Genomic DNA, 25064 nt, shown 5'->3' with positions numbered 1-25064 from the left:
TTCATTTGTCTGCAACCACCACCCCCCCTCCTTCCCCCTGACCTATAGGATCTGTCTTAGATAAGCCCCTTCTGGGGCACAGTAACAATGGTTATATCGGGCAAACTTGATCTGAGGTCAGTCAGGGTTGGCAGGGGATTATGGGTAAAGGGAGGAGCTAGGAGCTCGGATCTATGCTGTGGTAGAAGTTGCCGGCTCGGATCCGAGATCGGATCCGTATCCCAAAAGTTGCAGACAAATGAAGATACCTACTCAGATGGAACGTTATGGTGAGTACATAACTTCTTATTGCCTAATGAATTAATATAACAACCTATTAAATAATTTTAAAAGAATTTAATTCTTTTAAAATTATTTAATAGGTTGTTATATTAATTCATTAGGCAACTGATATTTTATGAGAATCATTATATTATACATTGTGCATGCTTAAGTATGTATTGTATAAGTTATGAACCAACTCTGACCTTAGGCACTGCATTATAATGTTATATAAAGCTGTTCGAATTGTTTAAATTGACATTGTCACCTTGTTTTATATTGTTTTAAAATAATTGTGTTGGATTTTTATACAATTATTTTTAATATTTGTTTATATTATAAGTGTGGTTAGTTGAAGTATCTAATAGATCATACTAGCAGTTACTTAGCTAGTTATATATTTTTAGTATGATTTTTAACTGGTTATTTTGTGTGTTGTTCTCTTTAAGATTCTACAAAGATTTGGCGCCTAAATGTGTATAAATAGGGAGTAATTAATCAGTAAATTGATTCTGATGAAGTCCACTTTTTGTGGATGAAAGCACTTGATCCATAGTGTGTATTGACTTTTAATAAAAGACGTTTAAGGGACGTTGTCCGATGTGCTTTGTGAACTGTTACAGCATTGAGCATTAAGGAAGGACGTATTATTGCTTCTCTGTGACTGGATTCTTTTGATTTTGTTTTTGGTTGTTGTGTACCTTTTGGATTATTTGCAGTATGGAAATCCTTAAAATCTACCAACTCACCTCATTCCTAAAAAATATTTTCTCAATGACCACTTTCTTCCCTATCATACCCCCAACATTTGCTGCCTACGTGAAGAAACACTCTCTTCAGTCTACTTTGGGTATAAAAAATATCTATGTAAACATTCCATGCAAAAATCCTAAATGTTCTAGATTTTGTTGCGTATTTGTGAGATGTACTTGTATCCTCCCATTGTTTCTTTGTGACTTGCTTATCCACGCTGTCTTCCCAATCCTTTCTAACCTCTTCTGATTCTTGGTTATGCAATATTGTATATGCTCTACTAATTATTCCTTTTTAATTGGAAACTTCTGCTCTAGAGTCTACTAAAAACCCTGAGTGCCGGCCTTTCATTTAGGGGCCCCCCTATTTCTTTCTCTTTGCATTTACTCTGATATCAATCCTTGTTAGGGAAGGCAGTCTCTAAGCTAAAGTCCAAATAATTTCTTGGTATCTTCCCATTCTATTATCTATCCCTCTCTAGTTATTTGCACCCAGTATCTTGGTTCCTTTGCCAGTTTTCCCTAATAAATTTCAGCCCTCTTGGCTGTTGTCTGTATCCCTAATTGCAGTCATCCCTATTGGCAGTATCTCATTTCTTCATTCCCGTGTTGGCTTACCACTTGGGATACTTTCTGCTGCTTTGTAGATATAATATTCTGTATGATTATTATTTCCCCTAAAGGCCTGTATCCAAAATCCTAGTCTCTACTTGTTTTTTGAGCTTCCCCCTATTTTACTATTATCCCTTTCCACTTTTTTCTGCTTGTGCTATGTATAAGAGCCTTAACTGTGTAGCTCTGAAATACCCCTTCAAATCAGGTAATCCCTATTAGCCCTGTTGTACTGGAAGAATCCGCTTATCCCACTTGACTCTTGCTGTCTTGTCCTCCCAGATGAAGTCCTTCAGCTCTTTATTAATTGCTATCCTCTTTTGATAAAAATATGCCTTATAAGACAAATGGGACTAAAACATTTTAACTGCTTGTATCTTACCATCCATATCCATATAACAAAGCTTCCATTTTCTCAGTTTTTGTATTATCTTTTGTTTAGTCTCCTCCGACATATACTTAGCTGCCACACCAGAATAATTTTTAATCCATACTCCTAAATACTTCATTTTTTCTTGTCTCCAGTACCGCTATTGCCTTTGTTTTACCTTCATTAATTTTGTATCCCTGAAAGGATTTGAAACTGTCCCAAAATATTCCACAATACTGTACTGTCAAGTATACAGTAATATCTGCAAATAGTGCCAGCTTTTCATGACTACCATACCAATTATATACTTTAATTTCTGAGTCCCTTGTTTTCTTTGCCAGTGGTTTTAAATATAATGCAACTAACAAAGGGGAATGCGGACACCCTTGCCTGGTTCCTCTGCTCAAGCAGAAATTATCAGAGACAGCCCCACCCACTTTAAATTTCACCTCCAATCCCTCCTAATCAACCTTTTAATATTTGCAGGAAATGCAAATGCTTCTATTACCCTGCTCAAAGTCCCAGAAGACCCAACAACAACAATGGTATTTTCTTACATTCTGCTTCCCTCTGGATCATTAATGTTCTGTTAATGTTGTCAAATGTTTGCCTCCCCTCTACAGACCCATATGATCCATATCTATCAATTTTGGCATTACTTTTGCCATTCTTTTAGCCATTATAGACACAAACATTTTGCTGTTAAGCAAAACCTTCTGAATATGTAAATTCACTCTGAACTCCTTTTACTGAATTCACGTCTTCCATGCCAAATATTTTCATAAATTTCTTCAAAAAATCTACCCTCCTTTGTTATACTTTCCCTTCTGGACCCCCCAGACACATCTTCACTGCTGAAAATTAAATTCCAGTCCCCACCTACAAGTAATATTCCTTGCTGAAAACTAATAATTTCTCCCAGAATGTTCTCCATTATAGCAGTTTTAGGTGGAATATAAATACAAATGCATGCCAGTGTGTAATGCTCCTCCCTTGTCAGTAGACCCTTAGCACTACAGATCTGCCATTATTGTCTTTATCCTCTTCTATCACTATTGGAGCTCCTCTTTCAGTTAATATAAGTACTCCTCTTTTCATTTGTCCCAGATATTCCACTGAATAACCATCCTGAAAAACTTTATCAAATTTGCATGTTCAGTTCTTTCCAAGTATCTCCTGTAATATAACTATTTGCACTCTACATTGTTTAATGTAGTTCACTATTTTTTTTGTATTTATTTATGAGACCATTGACATTTAAAGACATTACAGAAAGCATTATTGTATTAAGTTCTTTCCGCCTTTTATGTATAACACCTTTTTTTGTTAAATGTCTAGTTCCAGCTTTTGTGTTACATGCATACACTGTTTGGCAGGTTGTTTCTTGCCATATCCATTTGAGTCTCGCATATCTTAACTTTTTTGTTTTATTGAAAGCCCACCAACCCCCAATACAATACCCCTCAAACCCTATTACCAACACCAACACACACAACTATGTATGTTTTCAAATATTGAAGTTGTACTTCCTGTTAGGAACAAATGGCCCAAACTGACAGCCACACTCACAGTCTTAAGTTAACCTAAAAGAAGAGTTATCCATGCTAAGATGCATGGTGCAGCCTGTGCTTCTAAATGCCAACTGGTTTTGTCTTATCTTTATATCTTTCCCAGCTGAGAACCCCTGAATGCTTTCAGAGAACATTATCTTCTAGACTTTTTTTTTTCTTTTTCCCCAGCCAATCATTCTCTTTGTCAGATTGTCTCCTTGGAGACATTGGATCCAGATGGTCAATTTCTCTTTATCAAATTGTCTCCATGGAGACATGAGGGTCAGCTACAGAACTGCTACTTACGCATACATTAATTTACTAGAAAAATGCCTCCATAATATTCAGTATTCATTTACTTGCTTTCTCTTAAAATGTGTTACTAAATCGATCTAAGGTCCATAGTCCAGTCATTCCCCCATACAAGAATGGGAAGTCATATTAAGTTTTCTTTTGTCATGCTCTTAACCAGGCTTTCTTGTTTACACTGCAGTACCTACATTTCTTAAAACTGAACAAGGAAAGAAAGGGAAAAAAAGAACAGCAGCACCTGTTGCACTTAAATAAATTGGAAAACTTTACCTTATAGCATGGAAAGAAAACCATATACCACAAAAATAGTACTATTTAGAAAAAAGTTTTCTTTATTTACAGTTAATTTCTCCCCTCCCTTTCCCTCTCCAAAGCATTTTTCTGAACATCAATGATAGGGCATATACTTGGGAGTTCCCCACAAGTCCAACAAATTCAGAAATAGTCCAATATTTCCAGATTTCCTTATCCAACAAATTCAGAAATAGTCCAATATTTCCAGATTACCTTGTCCACCAAATTCAGAAATAGTCCAATATTTCCAGATTTCCTTGTTCTGTCATATTTCACAAATGTAATTATTGCAATATAATCCCACATTGTTACTGGTTGTATTACTGTTAATCTCTATCTCCCAAATCCTGTCTCTGCTTTAATTTTCAATGTACTCTCGATTCGCCTAGTCAGCTCATTTGCTCTCTTCCTTCTCTCCAACATTTTACATTGAAACATTGGAAAAGGTTTCACAGGTACAGTCTCTGTGGTCTTTATTACTAGAAGAACAAAAAGCAGGATGATCTGTTTCACAGCTCACCTTTTGTTGGACAAACTTTTGTCTTTCCTCCTTGGCATGTACTTCATCAAAAAATTATTTTGTCCCTCCAGGGAAGAATACCTTTAAGATAGCTGGGTACAGCAGTTTGAATCTCATCTGCATCTCCACATTCCCTGAATAGTGGAATGAATTTACTTCTCTTCTGCTTGGTATACAATGGACATTCATTCTCCACATACACTGTGCTGTCTCCTACTTTTAATATTTTGTTGTTCTGCCACAGTTTTGTCAGAATCAACTCCTTGTGCCGGTAGGATTGCTTCTTTATTATTAAAGGTCTAGGGTGCTTTTTCATAGCCAGGTTTGGAGCACACACATGATGTGCCCTTTCAACTGACTCCTTCTGTGGAACACCAGTCCAGTTGCTTATTTGTCCTTTTATAATATTAATGCAGTCTGTTCCTTCCAGCTTTTCTGGTATAGCTGAAAATCTCAAATTTCCGTATGTGTTTTGCCCTTTAATTCTATTTTTTGAAACATCTCTTGCTGAGCACTCTTGTATATTCAGCTAGCCTTTTCATTTCAGCCTCTGATTTACACAGCTTTATCACCTCATCTGAATATCTGTTTAAACGTTCTTCCATTTTTTCCAGCCTTTTGTTTGTGTTTATATACTCCATCAGTGTTTCATTTATTTTAATCCTGTCTGTGTGCAGTTGTCTTGTATCTTCCTGTAGACTACTGTAATTTATGTCTGGAGGTTGCATTGCTTTTTACTGAACAGCTGCAAAACTTTCCCCAGTCAGTGTTTCTTCCTCACTTTTTGTAGCTGATTTTTTCCAGGTGCTCTATTGTTTTTCTTCACATCCAGGCAGTGCACTTACTAGCCAGTTACTGAAATTTACCCATAAGCACAAGTCCACTGGCCTTCTCTTTTGAGTTTGTTTTCACACTGGGAGAGCTAGAGGTAAGATGTTACTCAATGTGCAGCCATCTTGGAAATTGAGCTCTGCAACTCTTGATGCCCTTGCATAAACCTCTGAACTGATTTCCTTGCATCATGTGCCATCCAGGTACTAGCTAAGTACTTGTATTTAAAAATCACGCTTCCAGAGGCTCTCTTACTGAACAATTACTGGCTTGTTTTATTTGTTCATTTATCTGTATTTAAGGCTAAATTTACTGCATTTGCTCAAACTGTCTTGCTATTGGTCTGATTTACTTGAAATATCCTTGCCTAGCTAGTTCAGATATGTATTGTGGTAGCATACACTCTCACAATATCTTTTTTGTGCTTTTACATTTGAGGGCTGGGATATTCCAACTTGTGGCAGTAGCTGTTGGTCTGGTCTGAGTTGGAAAACACAGAAGTTAACCTATAAAACTAGCACTGGGACTGGGACCTGCAGTTTAGTGATGCATTATACAAGTTGAGCTCAGAGCAGCTAGTTTGCATGTCAGATAGCACTAATACTATATTATAGCTTTATCTAATACCATATCCTAGCATAATACAGCTGTAGTCCCTAATCCTAAACACCCCTCTAGAAGACCTATGTAAAACCCAGTCCTGAAAGCCTAATAGCCCACCCTAATACAGGCTTGGATGACATGGATATGCAACTTACGAATGATTTCACAGCCAGCTTGGTGGATATGGGCATCCTGAGACAATGTAGCAATTATCTCATGTTCACCGACACACTTTTTTTAATTCTAAAAGAGACCAACACGGTAAGCAAGAGATGTACATAAACAGCTTCATTGGAATCAAAGATCTCTCTTATAAAAAAGCTGTCAGGAACAGAAACTGCATCCACCACACATTGTGTTCACACACAAAGCATCTTATGCTATGGCACTAAAAAGCAATCTTCCCAAACCTCAACAGACCTAAGTCTGCAAACAATGCCTATCCTTGGCAATCTCTAAAGCTTACACCAAAAGCAACACTAAACTCCGTACGTAAGCCTACACCCCATGGACCCCCAAAAACAAAGGCCATAGGGCAAGCAAATAATTTACCCAGTCCTCTTGTCATAAGGGATTCCATTGTATGACACACACACATGTCCCACTTACCAGAGTCGACAAGAAGATTACAGTCAGCTGCTTATCTGGAGGCATTATCTGCCAAGTTACACATGCACTCAAGTCATTGCACCACAGGTACCAGTATGGTTCTGCCATAATGCTTGTGGGCAAAAATGACCCGAAACATTCCTCTCTGGATTATATGAAAAGAAACCATTGTAGAGATCTCTGGATGTATCTCAGGCTGGTGTGTGTCTTGCATTGGACAGCATCTTACCTACACCAAGGAAGATGCCAGAGTATGAACAAAAAATGTAATATTTGGCTTGTTTTTTGGTGTCAATCCGGGGGGGGGGGGGATTAAATATCTGTCAGCCTGAGAGGATATAGTCCAAACAGACTACATTGCTTTGGGAAAGATGTCCTGTACCTGAACCCCCTGGGCTTCTGGATTTTGGCTAAAATTGTATCCACCCCTTACAGCCTTTGCAGAAAATGCCAAAGTGGTAAACCTTCTGACTTGGCAAATAAAACACAAAGGAGCATAAAGGTATTATTGCTGTCAGTACTAGGAGTCTTAACAAGAAACTCCAAAGCCTACAAACTCTCCTCACTCTGGGGAATATAGACATCTGTGCTGTTACTCAGAGATGGTTTAAAGCCACAGAAAGTACTCCAGCAGTGCAAGGCTCCAGTGCCTTCTACACATTTAGACCATCAGTCACAGAAACAGGGACATTTCCTGGACTTTAACACAAATCTCTTTGATCAGTTAGTGTGCACTTCAGCCAGAGGTTCAAGCATACTGGACCCTGTTACCTTGTTCTCACTAAAATGACCCCCCCCCTCCCAGTTTATCATCCTCGCTGGTAAGGTAACATCATAAAGCTGTCTCATTCAAAATAAACAATCAACTTGGAAAACTCAGCAAAGCCTATTAGTTAGAAACTATTCTAAAGGAAACTACATCCTGATAAGTGACAGTTTGGGTTGGGTGGGGCATTGAACTTTGACAGTTTGCAAACAGCCTATGCAGAATTATTTACAGAAACACTGTACAAACATGAAAATAGCTACATGAAGGCTACCTACCAGAGGTAAGCCAAACTACAAAAATAAATCACATTGGTGGGATCGTAGTTTTAACAGGGCGTATAACAAAAGGAAAGTCATGTCCTAAGTCAGAAAGAACAACTCTCATAATGACAAGAACTCACTAATGAAACTAAACAAGAAACCAAGAGTACTAATTATACCCAACATGCTAATTACGAGGTCAACATAGCTTCTCTGGCTAAAGACTGCCACAAGGCCTTCTACAGCTGTGTCCAAAACATCAACGGTAACATGCAACAGAGTGCTGAACTGGTAGTAAATGGTACCTCCTTCCCTGAGCAGAGTGATGGAGCTAATCTGCTGCCCAACAAATTCAGTTCAAACTTTACCTGCCACCACCCCTTGTGAAATCCCTACAAGCATCCCCCCCAAACTATCAGCAGAGAGGAGGTCTAAGGCTAAAGTTGCATTCTGGAGAAACAAGTAGAAATGATCTTGCCTTGGACTCCCCCAGATTGCCTGTTTGCCTTTGCCCTTTTCCCTTAATTCCCAAGTGCATCTAAAAGTGAAGGCCCTCTGGTCCAGTATGATTCTTGTTCCCTTTTGACCATAGGCTTGGTTCTATGTACTCTATCTGTGGAGAAGCAAGAATGCTTCAGGCCCTTCAGAACCCTGTTGACCCACCTGCAGACCATGAGTGTAGCTACTTGGTTTATCTAGTTCCAGTGATGGCCAGAAACCATGGTTTCCCCTCCCAGGGTTGTCCTCTGAAAATAAAATTTGAACAGACAGAAGCAGTTGGGTTAGATTTACTGTGTGAGCGAGGAGCCAAGGCTTGAATCCCTCTGCCAGTAGTGATGATAGAACTGCTCATGATTCCAGGACATTCACTTCACTGTGTTGTATCATACACCACTGAGTAAGGGGGTGAAAGAAAATTGCATAATCTGGACGTTCATAAGCAACTGATATTTTACCTTATTTTTAGCTTGAGAAGACCAAGGAGTAAAGGAAATTGTACCAATTATACATGTACTTTACTAAGGATAGAGAAGGAAGTCCTTTCTGCAGCCAGATGACTTCTAAATGGGTAGTTTGTTGCATCTGCTTCTGTTACTCCTTCAGTTGCAAGATGTTCATCGTGTTTCACTGTTGCAGTCATTACACTTGGGTTATCCTGCTGGCAGGCTACCCGCAGTCAGCCCGAGTTCCAAAGTCTAGGTCCGGTGTCGGTTGCAGTCACCTCTTCCCTGACGTCAGTGCGCCAGGGGTATAAAAGATGCAACCGACGCCATTTTCTTCAGTCTTTCTTGTCGTGCTGTGCCTGAAGCAAAAGCAGTTCGCAAGTGCAGGTCAGCCAACTCCTGAGATTTTCAAAATAGAGTTTCAGAACCGAAGTCTTCAATAAAGCTAAGTACCCCGTTGGGGAAACTTTTTCTTGCTCCAGACCGATGTCAGTAAAAGTTAACAATTGTATTTCTTGTGGGAAGCAAATACCTCATAAGGACTTTCACTCTTACTGTATTCCTTGCCTAGGCCCTGACCACGACGTTACTAGTTGTCAGTTTTGTGCTAGATTCAACAAACGCACTATTAAGCATCAGTCTGATTTTGCTTTACATTACTTTGGCCAAAGGTTTAACTATATAATGCCGTCGGAACAACCGACGACCAGAATTCATAAAAAACGCAAAGACAAGAAAAGGACAGGCATCCGAGGTCCAAAACCGACGACGAAGCCTCTTCTAGGCCAGTCGCCGGTACTCAGTGAGGCGCTTTCGCAGCCCCTGACACCCACTACCTCAGAGTCACAGGCCGTATCCGACTCCCACGTGGAGACAACTAGGCCTCTGGATACTCAAGGTATTGGGCCTACGGAAACTATTCCCTCAGATGGGTCCGGAGCCGCTGAGCAGACATCGGCTTCTGAGGGTGTTTTCAGACCTTCACAGCTTACTATTAAGTCCTCTGCAGCAGCCAAGGCACAGTCAAAGACACCATTAAAGACAAGGAATCAAGTACAGCATTCTCCTGGACAGTCATCCATGCCAAAGAAACAGATGCTTAAAATGGCCAAAGACTTAATTACTTTGATCAGGGGTTCCCATCCCCCTCTTGATAAAAGGCCTAGGCAAGACGCTGACTATGATTCCTCTGACCAGGTTTCTATTTCCTCTGATTCCTCTTCAGATCAGGGCTATTCTCTCCCTCCCTATGAGGACTCTGATGCTGAAGAATCTATACCTTCAGCCTCTCCACCTGAGGATTATTCTTTTGGGGAAACTCTGCCCACCATGATGGAGCATTTCCACTGGGAGAGCCAGGATTATTCAGAATCCAAGAAAAGGCTCAGAGACTTTCTTTTACTGCCTCAGCACAGGCCCCTGGCTATCCCCCCTGTGCTTCATATTGTTGATGATGTTTTCTCTGAATCCAGTGTGCCTCCTGATTCTTTACCCCCTGCACCAGTCAAGCCAGACAGGTATTACAGGGTCCCTGACTCTCATAAATTTCTTTTTTAAAAACCCTGCTGCTGACCCAGAAACAATTTCTCAGGGTCCCAAAGGGGTTAAGGCTTCCACTGCAAAAAACCCTGTCCCCTCCGATAGTGATTCTAGAGCTCTGGATAGATGGGGGAAAAAGTTTACACTTTTGCTACTTTAGCTGTAAGGGCTTTAAACTGCCAGTTTCACATGCTTAAATATCAACAGTACCTCATGTCTTTGTTAAAACAGAAAATGCTTACAAACTCAGAAAGTTCTGACAATAAGGAAATGCAGGAATTATTGCATGCAGCTGAACAAGTGGGAAAGCATACTCAGCAATGTGGTTTTGATTCATTAGAGGCTTCTTGCAGAGCCGCAGTTACAGGCTCTGTCATTCGAAGATATGCTTGGTTGAAAGAACAAAGTTTACCTGAACATGTTAAAGTAAAATTATTGGATGCTCCACTACAGCATGATACTTTTGTTTGGTGTTAAGGCAGAAGAAGTGTTAAAGAAAATGGAGGATAAATCAAAATCTATGCAGACAGTAAAGGATTTCTTACAGGTTCAACCACCTAGGTTTAGCAGAAACTGGCCTTCAAAAAATTGGTCCTTTCAGGTGTCAGACAGGCCACAAAGAGGCAGATACAGACGCCCAAGAGGAAGATCTCAGCCCCAAGGCTCCTACAGACCTAAACAATGGGGTGCTTCTGCCCCCAAAGGAGGAGAAGACAAATCACAACCTTATAGGAAACGGTCCTTTTGGCATCACCCCTAGGGGGAAAGCTAGCACTTTTCGCACAAAATTGGTGCATAATCACCCAGGACAAATGGGTACTGAATATAGTTTCTCATGGGTACTGAATATAGTTTCTCAGGGCTACAGGTTCCACTTTCACATCCTTCCAAAATCAAAAGGTATGCCGGACCTGCCACAAAACCAATGGGCAGAGGCACAAAAGGAAATTGCTGCTCTCATGGACATGGGAGCTATTCAAAGAGTACCACAGCAAGAACAGGGACAAGGATTTTACTCAAGACTTTTCCTGGTACCCAGAAAGGACAAAGCCTGGAGACCAATACTGGACTTGTCAATCCTAAATACTTTCCTGGATGTTCCAAAATTCAAAATGTTAACACTGCAGCAACTTCTATCCATGCTGGGCAAGAAGGCTTGGCTAGTTACTCTGGACCTCAAGGAGGCATACCTGCATGTCCCAATCAGACAATCTTGCAGAAGATACCTCCGATTCATAGCTGGCTCAATGCATTACCAATTCTCTGCACTGCCCTTTGGCTTATCTACTGCGCCCAGGGTCTTCACAAAATGCCTGGCACCAGTAATTGCATTTTGCAGACAAAAAGGAATTAAAATATATTCCTACTTGGATGACTGCCTTATTCAAGCAGAGAGCAAGGACATTCTACTAAAACATCTGGCGTTTGTAAAAAGATTATTAATTTGCCTAGGGTACACAGTAAACAAAAATAAATCAAAACTAGTGCCCTCTCAAGAGATAATATTCCTGGGTGCAAGCTTAAATACAACTGCCCAGATGGCTTATCTCACGCCAGACAAACAAAGACAACTGACTCATTACTTTCAAATGATGGCAACAAAGACCCAGCTCTCTGCAAGAAAAATTCTGCAGGCCCTGGGCTTCATGGCATCCTGCATTCTACTAATTCCATATGCAAGACTGCATATGAGGAAACTACAATGGTATCTAAAAAGTGTTTGGACTCAACATTGCCACAGCCTGGAAACAATAGTAACTATAATTCCCTGTCTACAACAGGAGTTTCGATGGTGGTCCCGGGCCTGTCACCACAACAAAGGACAGCCTTTCACTTTACCCACAGCCAGGCAGACAATAACAGTGGATGTATCGGATTATGCCTTGGGGGCACACATGGCAGGAAAATGTATTCAGGGCACGTGGCCCAAGGAACAAATGCATCTTCACATCAATCAAAAAGAAATGCTAGCTGTACAGAATGCCCTGACAGCCTTCAAGGATTTACTACATCCAGGACAACTATTACTAAAGACGGACAACACCACAGTTATGTGGTACATAAACAAGCAATGGGGCACACATTCCTACCCCCTCTGCAGGCAAGCCATGACTTTGTGGAACACAGCACTGACCTATCAGGTACATCTGCAGGCACAATTCCTGCCAGGAATGAAAAATACACTGGCAGACGAACTAAGCAGAAATCTCATGGATCCGCACAAATGGAAACTAAATCCACAGGTCTTCAGCATGATCACAAGGAAATGGGGACGCCCAGACATAGATCTTTTTGCCTCTACTCACAACTGCCAATTACAGAAATTCTGCACAAGGACTTGTCACTCACAAGCATGGAAAGTGGATGCTCTTTCATTCAGCTGGAAAACCCTGACAGTTTATGCCTTCCCTCCACTGCCTCTTCTTCCCAAGGTGCTCCTAAAAGCCAGACAAGAGAAGCCAAAAATAATCCTGATTGCCCCAGACTGGCCACGTCAGCACTGGTACCCGATCCTAAAGAGCTTGTCTCAAGGCCCAGCCTGGCCTTTACCTCAAATTCCTCATCTTCTGACTCAACTAAACAATCAGATTCTACACAGTCAACTCAGAACCTTAAATCTGGCTGCATGGCAGATAATATAGTCACTCAGACCACACCTCTCTCTAAAGCTGTTATGGATGTCATTTTTAGAAGCCAGGAGGCCCAGCACTAGGAAATCTTACGCATAAAAATGGAAGAGATTCTGTGCTTGGAACCAGGCACAAGGACTTGAACCACTTGTTCCAAATATACCTCAGATTTTACAATACCTAACTGAGATGCTGGACAAAGGCCTGTCCTTCTCATCTACTAAGATCAATGCCTCTGCCATTTCAGCTCTTTACAATACGGACCCTCCTATTTTTTCACATCCACTACTAAGGCAGTACCTCAGAGGGGCAAGAAACATAAGACCCCCAAGGAGAGCACCAATACATATTTGGGACCTCAATTTTGTTTTAGAAAAGCTCACACTACCTCCTTTTGAGCCAGCCAACACAGCTGATATTAAATTCTTATGGAAAACTGCTCTGCTCTTAGCAATAACTTCAGCAAGAAAAGTCTCAGAGTTACAGGCATTAATGGCAGTGGAACGTTTCATCATTTTTCATCAGGACAGGGTCTCTCTAAAGACAACCCAACATTTATGCCAAAGGTGATTTCCAGTGTGGCTCTTAACCAAACCATTCATTTGCCAACTTTCTATCCAAATCCCCAGAATAAAGGGGAGAGACTTCTGCACACTTTGGATATACACAGACCGCTACGATTCTACTTGGACAAAACAAAAGCTTTCAGAAAAACTGAGCAACTGTTTGTAGCTTATGCTGCAGGATCACAAGGAAAGCCTATCTCAAAGCAGACAATTTCAAAATGGATAGGACACTGCATTCGCTTCTGCTATGCACAACATGGCAAATCAGTGTCTAAGGGCATTAGGCCACATTCTACCAGAGCAGCAGCCACTTCAGCAGCCTTTCTCAGAGGAATACCAACCAAAGACATTTTAGAAGCTGCAACCTGGAGTTCAGTGCACACTTTCACCAAGCACTACCACTTACCTGTCTACTCCAAATCCAGAGCAGGCTTTGCCACTGCAGTTCTGCAGGGCCTGGTAGCCTCTCCTAATCCTATTTAGGCTCAGCCACCCAACCTCAGTTTTGGGATTCAACCCAAGTGTAATGACTGCAACAGTGAAACACGATGAACATAGTACAGTTGTGTACCTACCATAAATGTAGATGTTCGAGTATATTCACTGTTGCAGTCCAGGTTACCCACCCACCATCCCCCTTTTCATTGCTGGGACTTTTCTGTACTTCTCAACTCTATACAACCTATGTAGTGTATTTGCTTGTAGATGAAGGAAATGTTTATTTTAGTACATGCATGTTTTTTGGCATAATTTTTTCCAGCCTTCCTATTTGGGGGCACCTGACATCTGGGGCAAGAAAAACTGAAGAAAATGACATTGGTTGCATCTTTTATACCCCTGGCGCACTGACGTCAGGGAAGAGGTGACAGCAACTGACGCCGGACCTAGACTTTGGAACTCGGGCTGACTGCGGGTAGCCTTCCAGCAGGATAACCCAAGTATAATGACTGCAATAGTGAATACACTCGAACATCTACATTTATGGTAGGTACACAACTGTACTTTTGTGCAAGGGCATGCCAGGGACTAATCTACTACTGTCACAGCAGCCACTCTTGCATTTCTTGGTGGGGGGTCAGCACCTAGGTCATATTAAAAGCAGCAACCTGGTCAGCTGTGCACACCTTTTCCAAACATTATAGCATGAGCATTTACCTTTGTAGTCAGGACAGCATTTGACAAGACCATTCTACATAGGACTACTCCAACCAACAACTTCTCAGTCCAGCCACACATTAAACTCTAGCAATCTTTCCAAGTGTTATTACTGCTGTAGCAGTCAACAGCATGATGTAAAAGTGCAGTTGTGTTAGGATCATAGCATAATTCTAGCTTTTCAAGCGTCTTCACTGTTCCAGTTATATTTCCTTCCTCCTTCGTTTTCTATGACGGTCTTGATTTTAAGGTGGGTACACAGTCAACTTCATCTTCCCTCTCTGCTACCCAAACAAGGTGCCCTTGCTTCTCAGGTTGACTTAGAACTTGAAGAGGCAGCTCTGGGGACTCTTCTGGTTTGGCTGCCATACCTTGGGCGTATTCCACCTGCATGGATCATGCTCTGTTCTCATTCATGGCACCTGGAATTTCACAGGGCAAAAAAGAATGAGAGATTGCTTGCTAGGTTGGACATGCTGATGCATAGGTGGGAAAAGGCATACACCTGGCTTAGAAAGCTCTAGACTTGCATTTAGACATTGGGCTTTTGACAGAAATCCCTGGAAAGCTCTAGACTTGTGTTCAGACATTGGGTCTTTGACAGAAATCCCAAGTATTATCTGTACTGCAGTAGTGAACATAATTTATAAATTCCTAATACAACTGTACTGTGTTCTTTAAAAAGATGACAAATCTTTTTTATTCCAATAGAACATGATCACAGTTAAACTGGCAGTTTTGGTGCCATCCTCCTCTGATGGTGTGGTCCATTAACCAATAAAGAACAGGGAATGTTTATGTATCCATCAGAACTGGTGAGCTAAGTAAATGTATCTGTTTCTTAATGGTATCATCTTGTGCATGAGTCTTAACCTCTTCCCGCACTTCAGCCAGTTTACTAGCTTGTTTCATCTTCATAATTGACTTTACTTCCTTTCTGACATTGTAGTTTTACAGATTTTCTTCATTTTTTCACTGCTCTCATCTGCCATCTTCTTTGTCTGTTGTTAACATAAACAGATATAAAAAAAGGTCATCAGAAAATTAGCTAGCTCATATGCCACTGCTGCCTAACCTGCTTTAACACAGAGTTTTAATGCTGTATGAGGCTACACCTATGGACAAGGGTTTAATTACCATAGCCTGCATTTACCAACTTCACTTAAACAGACATTCCTCTTGGGTAGCCCTCAGATGGCAGTGTTTGCCTAGTTGGCTCACCCAGTTAACACAGTTTTATTTGCCTTCTTTTTTCTTTGTGTTGACTTGATCACAGTGTTTTGCTGCTCCCATTTGAGTTATTCATTTTCTCTCATGGTACTTCACAGGACATGCATATTATGAATAGGCAGTAAAACATGTCAGTCTGCCTTAGCTGTGTGCTGTGCATTAGTTCACTGTGAACATAAAAGTGAGCATCTGTTTTAGCTAGTGGTTGTATCTGTTGAGCCAGTTGTGGAGATCTAGCTGTAAGCTGTAGCGTCATGTGTCTTTTTGGATTTTGTTTGATTCCTGAAACTCACTACAGCTGATGTACATCAGCACCCGTGGTCAGCCTCCTGTGCACGTATATTTCTGGGGTTACTGTGAGTAGATTAGGATAGTTTCACAGGTCAGTTGAAAAGGTGACTTTGACTGTTGAATGAAACTTGTGTAGGTGACCCAGGTTTTTAGTGTGCTTCTTGGTAAGGATGGAGTCCCTTCTTAGGGCAGCTTCAAGTATACCATTTATGCCCAAGCTTGGCTGGAATGTTCTGAAGCAGTTTTCTGTTTTTTCCAGTCATAGCATCTTTCCTTATCCATGAAATGCTAATAACTATCAAGGAGCAGTTCATGTTCTTTCTGCCTTCTGTAGGTACCCTTTAATTGATGTCTGTTTTGTCCTACAGTTGCAATGCCTCTTAGCAGATTGGTCAAGCCAGCCCCAGCATTGTTTACTTGAAAGATCAAGGCTGGCCTTCAGGGTAAATTCCCTGTTATTTCTAAGATGTATTACATTTACCAAGAGGGCTGCGTATTAACAAATTTCCTAACAATGCTTCGGTTGGCTCAGAATTACATAAAGAAATTTCTGAACTTTTTGATAGTACTGGACTTGAATTGTTGCACCTTATGGTGAAGGACTATGAAAAGAAAGCTGATTTGTTACTGGAAGAATTGAATATATTGAATGACTCTATTTATACTGACACTGCTTTTTGTAGAATTAAAAAAGATTATAATAATGTTTTTCATGAGGTGGACCAGTATTGTGTAAGGATTATAGAAAGGAAGGTAAAAAAATTAGAAAGGGACTTGAATGATTACAAGAATGGAATAACATTATGTTATTCAAACAAACAGAATTGGTCCTCTAGATTTATGAATAAGAATGGAGCACCTTCTTCTTTTCAAAATGTAAATGACAACACACCTATGACTGAAACTTTGAGACGTAGTGAAAGACTGGCCCAAAAACAGAACAACAATAATACCACCCCAAAAAATATTGACAACCAGGGTTTTCAATTTCCCCAACGCAGGCAAGGGAACAGAACACAGTTCCAGAACCAGCAAGCGTGGGGGAAACAGCGCAGATAGATATTTTAAATGAGACTAGTACATCACAAACACATTCCTCAACATATGTGATAGAGACAAAAAATAATTTTACCATATATAACTATACAGAAAATCAAGTCGATGACACACATTTTGAATTGTTCACTAAAGGTTTTCAGTTTGTCCCAACCAAGAGTATTGATTTGACTAAAACCATTTTGGAATTTAAATTATTCACGAGACAACTGAATTTAGATATTTTTTTCAAAGGAAAGAATTTTTCCAGGGACTTAGTAAGCAGAGCAAGTACTTTTAACCCACCCCTTCATCCAGTAGTTAAAATCTTTGAAGATATGATGGAAACTGAAATTAGAAGTCTATCTAAGAATAAAAATGTTTCCAAACAGAACATACATCAAGATTGCCTTAAACTTATCAAACAACTTAGGAATGAACAGATTAGGGTAATGAAACCGGACAAAGGGGGAGGGGTAGTTTTAATGTATAAAACAGAATATGAACAAGTAATTTATAATATGCTTCAGGATACAGAACAGTACAGCACCCTATCAATGAATGAGTTGAACATAGCTTATGCAAGGATCAAACACATACTATATGACTTACTTCTACAGGGAGCTATTAATGAGAAATTACATAACTATTTATTAGTTAACAAACCTCTCACACCAGTAATATTTGGTATACCCAAGATTCACAAGGGACTGGAACCACTCAAGTTTAGACCAATTGTGGCAGGTTCAGGCAGTATTACAGAACCCCTTGGTAAATTTGTAGATGCAACACTCAAAAACACCATAGCATCAATTCAACATATTTGTAAGGACTCTTGGGAGTTTCTCAAAGGTATAAAGGAGTGTTTTTATACCAAAACAGATTTTTTAGTTACGATAGATGTAATTGATCTTTTTCCTAGCATTCCACATGATATTGGAACACAATGGTTCAACGAAATATTAATCAAAACATCAAATTTTAGTAACAACACAATAAACTTATTAACAGATTTTATGTTGATGATTTTAAAGAATAATTTTATCTATTTTAATGGGGAGTTTTTTAAGCAAAACAAAGGGGTGGCCATGGGATCACCATGTGCCTCAGCATATGCAAACTTAGTTCTGTGCCACTGGGAGAACGAATATATTTTTGAAACAATATGGGAGAAAAATATTTTACACTACAGAAGATACCTAGATGATATTTGTATTTTATGGGAAGGAAGCATAACAAGCTTAGAAGCTTTTTTGGAATATATAAATGAGACAACAAATTTTCTAAAATTTACATCCAATGTTAGTAATACACGTATGAATTACTTGGATGTGTTATTGGTTAAAAATACAGAATTACAAATCTTTGAATCTTCTGTATATAGAAAACCAACCTTCTCTAACACATACCTGCATTATAGCAGTGCCCATCCTTTCTCACAGAAAAAAGGCATTGTTAAAGGCCAATTCATCAGGGCCTCAAGAATGTGTAATACGGATGACAAATTCTTTGCAGAGGCCCAATTGTTAAGGAAACTCTTTTCTGAGAGAGGTTACCCACAGACACTAATAGAGAAAATGTTTCAAGAAGTTTTAGAGGGAAGAATAACCATCTATAGTCCACTATTAGGCACAGTTTTGGAACCATCACTTCCTGTTAACCCCACTTTAGTAGCTAAGGATGATTCCCCAAGTTTTCAGACTAGTTTTTGTTGCACTTACAACAATGAAACTGAAAAATTAAAGAAAATGGTAAACAAATTCTGGCCCATTTTGACTACTAATGAAGAAACAAAAAAATGGGTATCAGATAGACCTTTGTTTGTGAATGCAAGGAATGCCAACTTAAAAAATATGTTCGAAAACCAACCACCAACACAATTTGATAACAAAGGTGGTAGATTAGGAACATATAAATGTAATAGCTGTAAACAATGTTCTCATATTCTTGAAGGTAATGGTTATTACATTAAATCAAGAAAATTTTTTGTTAAATCAACAAGTTATTATAACTGTGGATCAAAAGGTATTATATACCTGGGCATTTGTCAAAAATGTGATAGTTTTTACATAGGTAAATCTGAAAGAACATTACGCAAGAGAATCTATGAACACATGTACGATATTCGAAAAAGGAAAGAAGCAAATGCCTTTGTTAAACATCTTAATGTATGCCCAAATATGATTTTAAAATTCATGGTTATAGAACAAGTGCCCCTTAATCCAAGAGGTGGAGACTGGGAAGCCACCATTGAATTTAAGGAGTTGAATTGGCAACTTAGACTAAATGCCTCAAAATTCCCAGGGCTCAATGAGACCATTAGCATTACAAGCCTACTTAAGTTAAGAAGGGCAAAATTATGATGATTCATTATACATACTGGATCCTTCTTATACCTCATATTATTCAGAAAACCATTGGTTGGTTATGAACATATTAACACATTTATTTTATTTTATCTTGCAAGAATTCATAGCACTTAGTTTATTAAAAAATGCACTAACAAAATTAATGAAAATATATTTTAAATGAATTAATAATCACAAACATAATGGTACAAGGGACAAAAAATATGGACAGTTTCATATTATACAAAAATTTTTAAAAATATTTAAAATATTTAAAATATTAGTTTATTTATTCAAGTATTCATATTATATCATTATTTATTTATTTAATTACATATATGTACATATATTCACTTACTTCCACACATTATATATTTTAACTAATATCAAATTTATATGTTAACCATTGATAATACATTTTATGCCTTTTGGAAATTGGTTAACATAACAAGTAAGTATTAAAATGAATTTTATATATATATTTATTGACAGGTAAACTTCATGTTATCGAAAGAATGTTTTATTCCTATTCAAATTTTCGTAACACAACTTTTTAACACAATTATTAATATATATTTTTAAATTTAGGGTTGCCTACTATCAAAATTAATAATACTGAAGCTATATATGGTTAGGACAACAAGTGACTGGACAACACACAAATAAACTTTCCGTTCAAATTTGAACATCAAGAGATACGTCAGAGAAACCATAGTTAAGTTTAAATAAGTAATTTATATTTATGAAGTTTGAATAAAGATAAAGCGGACGTAATTTCAGTAACTCAAGTTTAAATATATAACTAATAAACACATTTAAAAGCATATTACATTTTACTAAAGGTTCCGGCTTGTAGGAACACACATCATGTGATCATCATTTCTTAATGAAAACATTTGGTTTTAATATCGGAAGAGAATGAATTATTTTATACACTCTTAGACGTTCAATGATTTATAGCTAGCAATACATGTAGAAAATGAATGGTCATTTGGTCAAATGTATTCGCACCAGTTTTCAAGAAACAGCGCGAAGATTTTGTTAAGACACCAGTTGGGATAGGCATCACAATATGAATATTGGGCGTAGGAACTTTCCCAGTTTTAAAAGGAATAGCTAGCTATTTCACAATGTAATGCACTACAAAACAGGGTGTAATAAACAAAATCAGCAGAGTATCAGAATGTATTAGGATAAGAATGTTTCACAATAATGTTTACAAGATTATTTCAACTGAATACATTTAGTAGTTGCGTTTTAAAATAAACACTAAGGAAATGCTACCTAATAATTGATTTATTTAGATTGGTAGAAAATTTTCTGAATTGTTTAATTGGATCATTAGCATTGTATATAAGCAAGCAAAGTAAGGTCATAATTTATCTTGAAAAAGCCCGTCATAGGAACGGGTGAAAGCGCTTGAGTTATTTCCTTTTTTACGTTGGATTCTACTACTATTGAGTGTTATTTTTTTATGTTTTTAATTGTTGCTTGACATTAAAAGCATTTTACTTACGGAGAAGTATTTCTTGACTACAACATTTTCGAGATTCGCAAGAAGAAGTTTATTGGTTACTTGTGCTTCTGCTAACTTTTTCCTAGCTGCTTTTTGGGACATTGTTCGTGTTTTTGTATTACATTTAAGTTTGAGATTTCTGCTTTAGCTAAAAGAATTGCAATAGTTCTTCACTGTTCCCCAAAAAAGTTTTATTAAAGTTGTTGCCACAGTCCCTTTATATGGGCGAAGATGGTTCAGCTTACCTGTGATATGTTTTTTTCAGGGACTTTTTGCTCAAATTGCTTCAAGGCAGGCATCAATTCTTGTAGCCCCACTTTGTGTTTTCTTATAACATCTGGCAGTGGGCACCTACTGTGTTCTATGTGTGTTCTGTGTTTTGCTGACTGTTCTTTCTTTTTATTTCCATTGTTGATGTCCCATGTTGTTGGGAGGTGGCTTGCCCCTTTATCTAAATGCAGAGCTGGCTGCAGCTGTTCTTGTGTATTTTATAATTGCTGGTTAGCTAGAGGACCTCCAAAAGGAAGATTATTTTTTTTTGGGGGGGGGGGGGTAAATCTCGAAGAATGTTTCCATGTCATGCATATCCCGTTTGTAGTATCCATTTTATTCTTCATTCATTATAGCGTCATCCTACTTGATGTTTTATCTTTTCTGTTTTATGCATTCATCAAGGAACAGTTGATTGTTTTTTTACAAAATTCTTTTCAGTGGAATGGTACTGCTGCCCTAGAATATGTTCACATGTGTTCCTTAAAACGGAAGATGACTAAGCCAGTGATGGCGAACCTTTTGGGCTCAGTGTGTCAAAAATTCCAAAAATACCTAACTTGACTCTCAGGCGTGTTCCCCCCACACACACACACACACCAAACAAGAATGAATAAAAAAAATAACAAATAAATAAAAATAAAACCGCATAGCTCTCAGTGCATCAGGGATAAATCTCAACAGAATCAGATACAAATATAGAAATAAGAGATGTGGACAGTTTTAAGCTACTCGTACTGTTAATTTGAGACACTGACAGAAAAACTGAGCATTAATTAGTATACATTTTCTGAAGTAAAATACGTCTATAAATCTAAATACTGTAATTATTAAGTGAAAAAGTCTCCAATTTTAACAGGATTAAGAAGGACAGTTGACAGGAGTGTAAAACAGCACACACGTAGAAATGCAGACTACTTGCCCTTTGCAGAAGTGTAACCATGAAGAGAAAACTATGTCAGCACTGCCCTTTGCAGACTGTATCGAGACAGTATACTTAAATAGTCTTTGAGGTTAAAAACTTCCTTACCTTTGCAGCAATGTTGTTGAACTATCTCCTGGCACAAAATATTTCAGTGCAATTCACATGAGCAACAAATGCAAAAGACGTTTCTTTGATAACTCGAGTGTTGGTGAACACTGCAGTGTCACCCTGAATGTCATGGTGTATCACTTTGACATACGTGTCATATATTCGCCATCACTGCACTAAGCTGTAGTCTTGCATTGTATACATTGCCATCATTTATTCCCTGCAGTCTTTCATCCCTACTGATTTTTTAGGTGTCCTTTCTCTTATACCTGACTTCCCATCCCGATTGCTTTAACTTCTATCTTATATGTTTTGGATTTTCAGGAGCTTGTTTGGTTCTCTGTGCTCTGTTTTTCACATGGAACGAATATGTTGATCCATATTTTATATGGTATTAGCTTTGACAGTGCTCTGACTACTCCATTTTTAATTTATTCCAAGTATTATCTTGTACACGCTTACAAAGGCAAGACATTATATATAAAAGAAAATTGTTTCACTCTGATTACAGTAGGGGTTCTCAGGCTCTCCTTTTAAGTGCCCTGTTTTCTCTGGCACATATACTCAGCAGTCATTTACCTGCCTTGATCTTAACCTTGCCCTAACAAAGTAATGTGCATAATATGGTAAAACACTAATTTGTATGACATGATGGAACACTACTGATATTCTGTATGGCTGCTGTAAACATTATACTGTCACAATTTATTCAGTATTCTTAGCTTCAGTAAGAGCTGCATTCTGACAGTCATGCTAGACATGATGACCATCTTGTTCTGTAGGATGTTGTGTTCCCGCAGAATATCAGTTATCCTTTTTCTTTGGGAATTCAAACATTGGAAATCAGTCCAGCAATGTGACCAAGTGAAGCAGTCTTTTGACAGTAAAGAACGAGTTGTTACTCTATACAACAGCAGATTCTGGAAGGATGCTCGCTGGTTCAGATGACGTACTCAGAGCATTTACAGTTGTGGAACTTTGTGGCAAGATCATTCACTTCTGGGGGGGGGCCGGCAGAAGTGGCATGTTATCATATTATTTTACACCCACTTTTTATCTTTCTAGTAATGGTTTGCAGTCCTGATTCCACATAGTAAAAAATCCTTTGGACATTCAGACAGATATGTTGGTTGTGTTAACCACATGACTTTGGGGGAGCCTCATGCTTTGTAAGGGCTGCCCCAGGTAGCAAATGTTGTTATTGAGCAGGCATGCTACTGACAGCTTGATTTCTGAAATTGTGTCACCCAGTTATGGAGAGCCATTTCGGAAAAAATATTTTGGTACTTCACCAATGGTTAATCTGTAACCATTGCAGACTGTTGCACTCTGCAATCATCTGCATGTCACAGTACTGTGTTTCAGAGATACAGTGCAGATTTGCCTTTTTAAGGCCATAAAAGTTATAAGTGGGCCACAGGAAGAATGAATTCTGGATACAAGAAATGTGAGTCAGAGATATGGCAGCAGAGCTTACAAAAGAAAACTAAAGCAACTAACTGCGTAATTTAAAGGAGAATATCTGTCTGCTCCTTGCTAATGTCCACTGTTGTCATTTTGCTAGCATGCATGGCTACTTTTCCATCAAGTTTCTGTGTAATTAAATAAATTACACTAACATGCATAATTCTGTGACCTCCATTTCATTTGTTCTCAGCACTCTTTGCTGTTTTCTTTTACATATTCTCCTCCCCTTTGTTCTCCTGGTTTTGTGATTTGTCTCACCTGTTTTTTCTTTTTTTTTCTGCTGCTGTGGTTCCTGGTTCCCTGCATGCCACTAACTGGGTTCATTAGTTGTTAATTAATTTAATTCAGGCTGAATTGCATCATCAGCAGATGTCGGATCCAGAGTTGTTGGAAGAGTCGTCTACATTGCTGGAGCCAAGTGAAATGGGACGAGGTGCACCTCTTCGACTTGGGTAATCATCATTTTTATTTTTTGTACTGATATAGCCATTTGTAGGTGTCCAGCAAATACAGAACATTAGTTAGGCAAGCAGATAACATTTAGAATTTCAGTGCTACTCATTTTTTGTAACTCATAAACATTTTTGGGGATATATGAATCAGATTTTTGGTTGCATTGTATTAAACTGACTGTTTCATGTATTAATTCATTTACTTTTCTTTCTCTGAACATCTCAACTTCATATTTTGTTTCACAGTGTACAGAACAGACCTTTGTCACATTATAACTTCATTTCATCCCCGATTGGGCTTTTAGCAGCCCTTCCAACATACAGCTGAATTTATCAATATTAATTGATGTTCATCGTGTTTCACTGCTGCAGTCATTACACTTGGGTTATCCTGCCGTCAGGCGGTCCCGCAGTCAGCCAGAGTTCCAAAGTCTTGCTCCGGCGTCGGTTGCTGTCGCCTCCTCCCTGACGTCAGTGCGTCAGGGGTATATAAGAAGCAGCCGACGCCATTTTCTTCAGTATTTCTGTTTTTCAGTGGTCTATCAGTTTTCCCTATATAAAAAGCCTGGCATTTAGAGCACAAACTAAGATAGACCACCCCCCTAGTGTTACAAGTTTAATTAGACCACTGAAAAACAGAATTTATGAACACTACTATGCAATTAACAAAGGGAACACTACTAATGCCCTAGCTAGGCACATTTTATCATTCCCTGAACATGAATTTTTATTCATGGCTATTGAAAAAGTGTCTGAGAATGAAAGAGGGGGACCCGACTAGCCTAAAACTTGAAGAAAAAGAAGTTTTATGGCAGTTGAAATTAAATGCTTTGGTCCCACCAGGT

General features: G+C 38.7%; 1 protein-coding gene across 1 annotated transcript in view; it reads left to right on the top strand.

Moving 5' to 3' along the window:
* The window catches only part of ATP6V0A1 (ATPase H+ transporting V0 subunit a1), a 1075307-nt gene that overhangs the window by 369407 nt on the left and 680836 nt on the right, over nt 1-25064 (top strand). Inside the window, exon 6 of the mRNA XM_044054711.1 lies at nt 24116-24219. Coding sequence (XP_043910646.1) covers nt 24116-24219 — 104 coding nt within the window. The remainder of the gene's footprint in view (nt 1-24115; nt 24220-25064) is intronic.

This window comes from Protopterus annectens, chromosome 13.part0 (assembly GCF_019279795.1).
Source record: "Protopterus annectens isolate FY-2018-M chromosome 13.part0, PAN1.0, whole genome shotgun sequence".
Classification (NCBI taxonomy): domain Eukaryota; kingdom Metazoa; phylum Chordata; order Ceratodontiformes; family Protopteridae; genus Protopterus; species Protopterus annectens.
The sequence above is the reverse complement of the archived record's forward strand: the minus strand, read 5'-3'. Positions and strand labels throughout refer to the sequence as shown.